We start from the raw sequence: 10,519 nt of genomic DNA on the forward strand, positions 1-10,519 counted from the left end.
CAGAGGAAACCAACGCAAACAGGGGGAGACACATACCTCCACACAGAAAGACCCGGAACGCCCTGGATTCGAACCAAGCCTTCTTGCTGTGAGACAGAAGTGCTAACCACTTAGCCCCTGTGTCATACATAAAGCCAACACAGCTGATTCTCTTCGGCCAATAGGGCAGCACGCATTAAACTTTGACTTTACTTGGTGTGTGTGTGTGTGTTAGGATTGGTGTTTGTGTGTGTGTGTAAAGCTGTGTGTGGTGTATTTGTCCTGTTGCTAATATAATCTACTATATGAAGCTGCAGTAATGATTGTCTGAACGCGGCTTGTTGGCTGCTATTGAAATATGTTCAGAGTCTAATCCCAGTTTGATGGTGCTGTCGTATCGGCAGCTCTAGTTTTAACATAAGATAAAAACATAAACCAATCTCTCTTGTTTGCTCGCTTAGTAACCGCGGTAGAGGTGGGGGGTGTATTAGAGCCGATCGATATATCAGTTGACCGAAATTAGGTATTTCCCGATATATTCGTATCGACATTTCTAATGGACAATTTAAAAAAAGTAACAAAAACTTTTTTTATGAGATTTCATTCATCAAAATCTTTACGTAATCATTTATTTCATCACATAGTGACAAAAATTATTCTAATAAATGATATTTAAAAAATGAAAACAGACGACCATGTTATGTGTTGGTGTTGCAGAGTCCATGACCACAACACGGCATAATTAATGTCCCAAGATGTTTAAAGGGTGAATAAAGTGAGTTGAGGTAGATTTATCTTCCAGTTCCTCCCTGATGGAGACCTGGTATCAGATATACCACACAACACACTAACATACCATAATCCTCATTTTTTCATCCCTAAACTGGTATTTCTATAACTGAACATCACGTAATAGCAGTTTTAGAAAGCAGATGGTTCAGAGCTCGCCTTGTGCTGCAGGTAGAAGAAGATGGGACAGTTTTATTAGTGAGACTTTATTCAGTTGATGTTTCTAGATTTGGATCATCAGCTGTCCTCATCGGGTCACACGAGGACAAGAAGCTGGACATTGTTGACATGTTGACTCTCATGTTCAGGAACTCTTCATGTTGGTAGAACTGGATTGTTAAACATCACTCACCTGAATATCAAATCAACGTTGAGAAGTTTTCTTTCAGTTCTTGTCAGTAAAGTTGTTAATAAATGAGCAATGATAACCTGCAGCTGTATTGTGTCTTGTTCTCATCCATCAGAATGTCTGTGAACTGGACATGGACACAAACACAGTACACAGACACCTCAACTGTCTGACAACAACAGGAAGGTGACCTATGTTGAGGAGTATCATTCATATCCTGATCATCCAGACAGATTTGACTGCTGGCCCTCAGCTGCTGTGTAGAGATGGTCTGACTGGTCGCTGTACTGGGAGGTCCAGAGGAGAGGAGAGGTTAATATATCAGTGAGTTTACAGAGGAATCAGAAGGAAAGGCAACAGTAGGGACTGTGGTTTGGAGGAATGATCATTCCTGGACTGTTTCTGCTCTGATAAAGATGGTTACTCTGTCAGGCACATAACAGAAAGACAGTCCTCACTTCCTGCTCTGTCTCTAAACAGAGTAGCAGTGTATGTGGACGTTCTGCTGGCTCTCTGTCCTTCTACACAGTCTCCTCTGACTCACTGATCCACCTCCACACCTTCAACACCACATTCACTCAGCCTCTCTATCCTGGGTTTGGGGTCTACCCTGGTTCCTCAGTGTCTCTGTGTCCTCTGCAGGACTGAGAGTCTCTCCTGTGGACAGAAACACTGACTGAAGACCAGCTGCTGAAATCAAAGTTCAGTCTGTTCACCATCACACACACACTGCACTGTGAAGCAGATCTGAGACTCAAACACAACAACATTCATCTGATTTCATCTCTGGTTATCAACATTTGAACTGTTTGACTAAAACACTTCATGATATGTCACATCTGAAAAATAATCAACTGTTATTGGTCAATATTATGTCATTTATATTTTAAATCATATTGTAATATATTTAACGTGGAAAACAAATGTTTCTATAAACAATCATCATATAGTCTAATGTTTCTAAATTCTTTTAATAAAATCTATAAGTTTCATCATTTGTTGATTTGATCATATCATGATTGACAACATTATGGGATGGATCCCTACAGAGATAGACCTTTAGTTAAAGAGAAGATCCTTTTAGTTTAACATGAAACAGAAATCCCATCACCAAACCCACCAGACTCCATGTAAATAATCACTACTTTTAGCGTGTATAGAGCAGCATATCTCCACCAGACTCCATGTAATAATCACTACTTTTAGCGTGTATAGAGCAGCATATCTCACCAGACTCCATGTAATAATCACTACTTTTAGCGTGTATAGAGCAGCATATCTCCACCAGACTCCATGTAAATAATCACTACTTTTAGCGTGTATAGAGCAGCATATTTCCACCGACTCCATGTAAATATCACTACTTTTAGCATGTATAGAGCAGCATATCTCCACCAACTCCATGTAAATAATCACTACTTTTAGCGTGTATAGAGCAGCATATCTCCACCAGACTCCATGTAAATAATCACTACTTTTAGCGTGTATAGAGCAGCATATCTCTACCAGACTCCATGTAAATAATCACTACTTTTAGCATGTATAGAGCAGCATATCTCCACATTTATTTCAGCTTGAAGGTGTGATACTCCTTAAGGATAACATAATAACAGCGTAGCGTTTAGTACGAATTTCATATTTTATTGTACGCAATATTAACGTAGCGGGGGAACAAAGAAAGCGGAACCAATGTGCGGGTGTCGGTACCCCCCGGGCCCAGGTGACGGCACTTTCCTCCTCTTTGGGACGAGGATGGGGTTTGTTTCCTCTCTCCCTGATGCCGTAATTCTGCTTTCCAGGTCGGTACTCGGTAACTATGACAACAGCCGGTTTCCTTCTGCCGTGTGGTGTGGGGGACTGAAGCTGTGGGGGTTAGTTATGGAGGTTATGATGGGGAAGGCGAGCTAAAGAGCCGCGTTTGGAACCGCGGGAAACGGGCTTGGTAAACAATAGAGCTCGCGTAGCTAATGGCGGTTTCCCACTGCGTGGTATCTACTCTACTCGCCTTTTTGGTTTTCCATTAAGAGAGAAAGTCCCCCGGACCTGCTACCAGGTACTTTATGTAGTACTAGATAAAGGACCTGCTACCAGTTACTTTATGTAATACTAGATAAAGACCTGCTACCAGGTACTTTATGTAGTACTAGATAAGGACCTGCTACCAGGTACTTTATTAGTACTAGATAAAGGCCTGCTACCAGGTACTTTATGTAGTACTACCTCAGTCGAGGTTCCCAGCGACTGAGGCGACACAGAAGTGACGTAGGAACCTGCAGACCGCTGAGGTCGATCACCGCGTTGTTAGCAACAAGAACCTTAAAAAAAAAAAAAAATCTAGCCAGACACCGAGAGATTATCTCCTCTCTGCACTATTCTCACTGTTCAACTGTTCAGTATTAGGGGCTTTAGGGGCTGTTAGGGGCTATTAGGGCTGTTTAGGGGCTGTTAGGGGCTACTAGGGCTGTTCGGGGCTGTTAGGGGCTACTAGGGGCTGTTGGGGCTGTTAGGGCTGCTAGGGGCTGGTAGGGGCTGTTGGGGCTACTAGGGGCTGTTAGGGGCTGTTAGGGGCTACTAGGGCTGTTAGGGGCTGTTAGGGCTACTAGGGGCTGTTAGGGGCTGCTAGGGGCTGTTAGTGGCTGTTAGGGGCTGTTAGGGGCTTTTGCATGTTGTCTACAATATTGCAACACTGTTCCTTTAAAAAACAAGACAACATATCAAAGAAAAAGTTTTTATTTAGCTTTTCAAGTAGCGCATCAAAACCTCCTGTACATCCTGGTCTTCTCCTCTGCACCCTGTAACGGCGTCTCACCCCCCACCACCCCCCACCCCCCCCCCGCTCTGCTGTCCCAGATGCATCCCAGTCGTTGTCTAAACCAGACTCTCGTAAAAATTATACGAAGCACCGCAGATCAGAACCAGAACCAGAGACCAGAACCAGAGATCAGAACCAGAGACCAGAACCAGAGATCAGAACCAGAACCAGAGATCAGAACCAGAACCAGAGATCAGAACCAGACCAGAGATCGTGCATCGAACGCCCACCGGACGTCTGCGGCGGCGATTTCACAAGCGTGAATGATCTGAACACAAACAGCAGACCTGTTTTTGGTGTGACCATGGTTACTAAAGTTCCTGTACTTTATTTAGCGTATAGTAAATACTGACTGGGACCTGAACACATGCAGATGTTAGCTAACGTTACCGGAAACTTACTTACTCTTTTGTGTCGGCGAACAAACGTCAACTCCGTCTGAATTCTTTTTCAGATTTTTTTTGCTTCCTTCAGCTTCTTTAGAACACAAAAAAACGTTCTGGCTGTGGCAAATTAGCCGACGTGTTGTTGTGATTCACGTTGAAAAATTACATCATCACGCGTAGCTATGGTGACCAGCCCACGCTGAAGCGTTGCTCAATCTGCAATGGAAAAGGACGCAAAATGCGTAGAGTAGAGTTGAGACAAGTCGAGCTGTTACCAGCAGTGGAAAACTAGCTAACAGGTTTGTATCGGGGTGGTACCATAGACAGGTAAAGACATGGACCAACAGGTCCCGTTGTTTCCATGGAGACAGTGGAGTCTGTTAGAAGCTCTTTCCCGGTGTGCTGAGCGTTACTGCGCCTGCGCAACTCCAACTGAGCTCGATGACGTATGGACTGAGGCACCTGTCCTGAAGCTGAAGTCTTCTGGTAGATGTGCAAGAGAAATCTCAATCATTCCCAATCAGCAGAGACGGAGGTAGGAATATGTTAGGAGATAACATGGACACAGCTAATTACTGCTAACTAACATGCTAGTTAACATTAACACAGGCACAGGCTAATTACTGCTAACTAACATGCTAGTTAACATTAACATAGACACAGACTAATTACTGCTAACTAACATGCTAGTTAACATTAACATAGACACAGGCTAATTACTGCTAACTAACATGCTAGTTAACATTAACATAGACACAGACTAATTACTGCTAACTAACATGCTAGTTAACATTAACATAGACACAGGCTAATTACTGCTAACTAACATGCTAGTTAACATTAACACAGGCACAGGCTAATTACTGCTAACTAACATGCTAGTTAACATTAACATAGGCACAGGCTAATTACTGCTAACTAACATGCTAGTTAACATTAACATAGACACAGGCTAATTACTGCTAACTAACATGCTAGTTAACATTAACATAGACACAGGCTAATTACTGCTAACTAACATGCTAGTTAACATTAACATAGACACAGGCTAATTACTGCTAACTAACATGCTAGTTAACATCAACATAGACACAGGCTGATTACTGCTAACTAACATGTTAGTTAACATTAACATATCCACAGGCTAATTACTGCTAACTAACATGCAAGTTAACATTAACATAGGCACAGGCTAATTAATGCTAACTAACATGCTAGTTAACATTAACATAGACACAAGCTAATTACTGCTAACTAACATGCTAGTTAACATTAACATAGGCACAGGCTAATTACTGCTAACTAACATGCTAGTTAACATTAACATAGGCACAGGCTAATTACTGCTAACTAACATGCTAGTTAACATTAATACAGGCACAGGCTAATTACTGCTAACTAACATGCTAGTTAACATTAACATAGACACAGGCTAATTACTGCTAACTAACATGCTACTTAACATTAACATAGACACAGGCTAATTACTGCTAACTAACATGCTAGTTAGCATAGGGTTGTGTGTGTGGTTCTGGGTGCTGGTGCTTCCATTCCCTGGTAATGAGTTATTTTGTGGTTTTTAACGTATCCTGACAGGATTGTTAATGTTAAAATGTTGTTTAACTCTTAAAGGGGAGTTCCTCCTAAAAGTTGTCCAGAGTATTAGTAAAGGAATGTATATAAGTTGAACTATTGTCCCCAGTGTATGATGTCTGTTTTGACTCTGAATCGTTTGAATATTTATTTCCAGCCAAAGAGGGTTTATGATTTCCATGATGACGTTAGTATAACGAGGAGTTTGAGGTAGAAAGAAGAGATAGATATTATTATTGAAAGTAAAGAAAATGGTGTTGGGGTTCTTAAATTGAAGTGAAAACATGTTTCCACGAGGGGAACGTTGTTGTTGACGACTGTTTTCTGCTTTTGTGTTTGGGAGAATTTGTAATAACAGAGATTTGGAGACGAGGACGGCGGTTCGTTCTCTCACTCACTGACTCCGTGATTCTGCTTTCCCAGGTTTCTCCTCTGATAGTTAAGTAGTGAACCAATCAGAACAATCATTGGTTACCACGGTTACTCGATTTGAAACCCCCCCCCCCTTGGGGCAGACGTCAAGCTGGCGACCGAGCAGGAAAGAAGGAGGAAGAGAGGGGAGGAGCCTGCAGCAGTGAAGGAGGAGAGGAGGAGGAGCCTGTAGCAGTGAAGGAGGAAGGAGGAGAGCCTGTAGCAGTGAGGAGGAAGAGGAGAGGAGGAGCCTTAGCAGTGAAGGAGGAAGAGAGAGGAGCCTGCAGCAGTGAAAGAGGAAGAGGAGGAGGAGCCTGCAGCACGAGTGAAGGAGGAAGAGGAGGAGGAGCCTGCAGCAGTGATGGAGGAAGAGGAGGAGGAGCCTGTAGCAGTGAAGGAGGAAGAGGAGAGGAGCCTGCAGCAGTGAAGGAAAGAGGAGAGGAGCCTGCAGCAGTGAAGGAGGAAGAGGAGGAGGAGCCTGTAGCAGTGGAGGAGGAAGAGGAGGAGGAGCCTGCAGCAGTGAAGGAGAAGAGGAGTATGTGGTGGAGAAGGTCTTGGACCGCAGAGTGGTGAAGGGAAGAGTAGAGTTTCTGCTGAAATGGAAGGGGTTCTCAGAGTAAGGAGGAGTCTAGAATATTAATAACTGGTGATTTTGATCCATATACACACACACACACACACACACACACACACACCACACACACACACACACACACACACACACACACACAGACCCGCAAATAACCTATCACCATGGCAACAGGTAAAAGGAATAATCCAAATTAGCAGCTAGAGTGAGAATGTATTTCCTAAAAAACAAAGTGTGAGGAGATGTTCTTCTGTCTGCACACCTTTCCAGTGAGGAGAACACATGGGAGCCCCAAGACCACCTGGACCTGGACCTGATCACAGAGTACCTGCAGAGACACCAGGAGGAGGAGGAGGAGGAGGAGGAGGAGGGCAAGAGGAAAGGTGTCAGGGAGGCCTCGGGAGACTCAGAGGAGCGAGGGAGCAAGAGGAAGAAGGAGGAGGTGAGTGAAGGAAAGAGGTTACTCCAGACCAATGTTTCCCAAACTTGTCCCCACCCAGTCGAGAGGGTCGTCCCAACATTGCAATGAATTGACTGTCCTCTGTCTCTGTGTCGGCGCTCAAACCTCCGTCCCCGTCCTCTGTCTCGGTGATGGCGCTCTAACCTCCGTCCCCGTCCTCTGTCTCTGTGATGGCGCTCTAACCTCCGTCCCCGTCCTCTGTCTCTGTGATGGCGCTCTAACCTCCGTCCCCGTCCTCTGTCTTTGTGTCTAACCTCCGTCCCCGTCCTCTGTCTCTGTGATGGCGCTCTAACCTCCGTCCCCGTCCTCTGTCTTTGTGTCTAACCTCCGTCCCCGTCCTCTGTCTCTGTGATGGCGCTCTAACTTCCGTCCCCGTCCTCTGTCTTTGTGTCTAACCTCCGTCCCCGTCCTCTGTCTCTGTGTTGGCGCTCTAACCTCCGTCCCCGTCCTCTGTCTTTGTGTCTAACCTCCGTCCCCGTCCTCTGTCTCTGTGTTGGCGCTCCAACCTCCATCATGGGTGCATCATGGGAAGTCCCCCAGCAGTCTAGGCCTATAGCAGCATCACTGAGGGATGGTCCAGGACTCTTCTGAGCCAGCCCTGACTAATTAATACAAACTGGTTTTAACTACATCTCAGAGTTTTATTGACAGAAATCTGCTCAGATGAGAACTTAATGAGTGCAACAGATTTTTAGCAAACGACTGAAAGCAGCAGAACTGAGTAGGAGACAGTTTAATATGTGTATTTATTACAAGTTATATAATTACCGTTAAGGCATATCTCATATTTTCCTGATATCGTGCAGCACTAATAACTACCCTGAAATATTCAGATGCTGCATAGTGTCACAATATTTTATCTGTATTTATGTCATCTTTTAGTCTAACTTGTTTAATATGTAAATAGTTTTTCTTTCTAAATGATGTGATAATGTTGTGGAGCCGTTGTTTTCACCTTGGTCCGACTAGTTTATAACTGGACCCATTATTACTAAACCTAGCCATCACCACCGCCCCCCCACACACCCCCACCATTAACATTTCTAACTCAAGGTTAAACTGAAGAGTGTGCAAATGATTTAGTTTTTAAATTGCCAATCAGTTAAATTGGGAAACTTCCCTAAAAAAATTGTAGAATATTTCTTAACTTATAAAAGTTATGAGCACTACATTTGCTTCCATAATAACATAAGAGTGAGAGCAAGTCCAGGGTTTAAGAAGGTTGTTCACTAACTCTCCCTCTCTCTCTTTCTCTCTGTCTGTTGCTATAGAAACAGAGAAGAGGGGATGGACCAAAATGTCACCACTGTCAACACTGTGACAAATCCTTCACAGCATCTGCACGTTTAAAGCGTCATCAGAGAGTTCACACTGGAGAGAATCTACACAGCTGTGATCAATGTGGGGCAGCTTTCACACTGAAGAGTCTCCTAATAATACATCAACGCAGTCACACTGGAGAGAGGCCGTACAGCTGTGATCTATGTAGTAAAACCTTTTGTTGGAGGGATAGCCTGGTAGCCCACCGACGTGTTCACACCGGAGAGAAACCCTACCGGTGTGAACAATGTGGCAAAACCTTTACTTATAATAGTGGCTTTAAATCTCACCAGCGCAGACACACTGTAGAGAAGCCATACAGCTGTGATATATGTGGTAAAACATTTTCTAAGAGCAATAGTCTTAAAATACACCGATGTGTTCACACCGGAGAGAAGCCGTACTCGTGTAAACAATGTGGGAAAACGTTTTCTCTGAGAAGTAGCCTTAATTCTCACCAGCTTGTTCACACTGGAGAGAAGCCCTACAGCTGTGATCTATGTGGTAAAACCTTTTTTAGGAGCAATAGTCTTAAAATACACCAATGGGTTCACACTGGAGAGAAGCCGTACAGCTGTGATATATGTGGTAAAACATTTTCTAAGAGCGATGGTCTTAAAATACACCGATGTGTTCACACTGGAGAGAAGCCGTACTCGTGTAAACAATGTGGGGAAAAGTTTTCTCGGAGAAGTCACCTTAAATCTCACCAGCGTGTTCACACTGGAGAGAAGCCCTACAGCTGTGATCTATGTGGTAAAACCTTTACTGATAGTGGTGGCTTTAAATCTCACCAGCTTGTTCACACTGGAGAGAAGCCGTACTTGTGTGAACAATGTGGGAAAACGTTTTCTCAGAGTAGTAACCTTAAACGACATCAACGCATTCACACTGGAGAAAAGCCCAAATAGTCTGAACAAGTAAATTAGCTTTAAATAAGCAAAACTACAAAGAGACAGATGAAAGTGCAGCTTCAAGAAAAAACAATAACTACAGTTGGGTTCGAAAGTTTGGGTACCCTAGATAAAAATGTGTATTAATGAGCATAAAGAAGCCAAAACAAAGATGGAAAAATCTCCAAAAGGCATCAAATGACAGATTAGACATTAGTATAATATGTCACAAAAAGTTAGATTTTATTTAATAATTTTACACTTTCAAAATAACAGAAAACAAGAAAATGACGTCTGCATAAGTTTGGGCCCCCTGCAGAGTTAATACCTTGTACCCCCCCCCCCCCAGCTTGGAAACGCTTCGTCTTTAATTCTTGTTGGAGGTATCTTCGCCCATTCTTCTTTCCTAAAGTCTTCCAGTTCTTTGAGATTTCTGCTCCTTTAAGGTCTATCCATAGATTTACATTATGTTGAGGTCAGGAGATTGTGAAGGCCATGGCAAAACCTTCAGTTTACGCCTCTTGATGTAATCCACCATAGATTTTGAGGTGTGTTTAGGATCATTATCCATTTGTAGAAGCCGTCCTCTCTTTAACTTCAGCTTTTTCACAGATGGCATCAAGTTAGCGTCCAAAATTTGCTGAAATTGTATTGAATCCATTTTTCCTTCTACTGGTGAAATGTTCCCTGTGCCATGAGAACAGCTGATTGTATTCGGGGGGGGGGGGGGAGGTTTGCGAGCTTTTGGCTAATTCTGTGATTTTTAACCCATGTATAATCATTAGTTTTATTAATTTGATCTGTCTTCTTCTTAAATAAACTGAACTGAGTTGAACTTTGACATTTAGTTTCTTCTTATTTTACAGATTTATTCTTTTTTATGACACTCTTATGACATCATACTTCAGTTTATCACAAACATTCAACATCAACACACA

General features: G+C 43.1%; 1 protein-coding gene across 1 annotated transcript; it reads left to right on the plus strand.

Annotated features, from left to right (window-relative positions):
- Positions 1-7,072: 7,072 nt before the first annotated feature.
- On the plus strand, positions 7,073-9,849 carry LOC116678713 (zinc finger protein 239-like). Its single transcript, XM_032508461.1, has 3 exons — positions 7,073-7,082; positions 7,256-7,350; positions 8,640-9,849. Exons 1-3 carry the CDS (start codon positions 7,073-7,075, stop codon positions 9,597-9,599), a joined length of 1,065 nt encoding a protein of 354 aa, XP_032364352.1. The 3' UTR covers positions 9,600-9,849.
- Positions 9,850-10,519: the final 670 nt, after the last annotated feature.

This window comes from Etheostoma spectabile, unplaced genomic scaffold (assembly GCF_008692095.1).
Source record: "Etheostoma spectabile isolate EspeVRDwgs_2016 unplaced genomic scaffold, UIUC_Espe_1.0 scaffold00007854, whole genome shotgun sequence".
Lineage (NCBI taxonomy): Eukaryota > Metazoa > Chordata > Actinopteri > Perciformes > Percidae > Etheostoma > Etheostoma spectabile.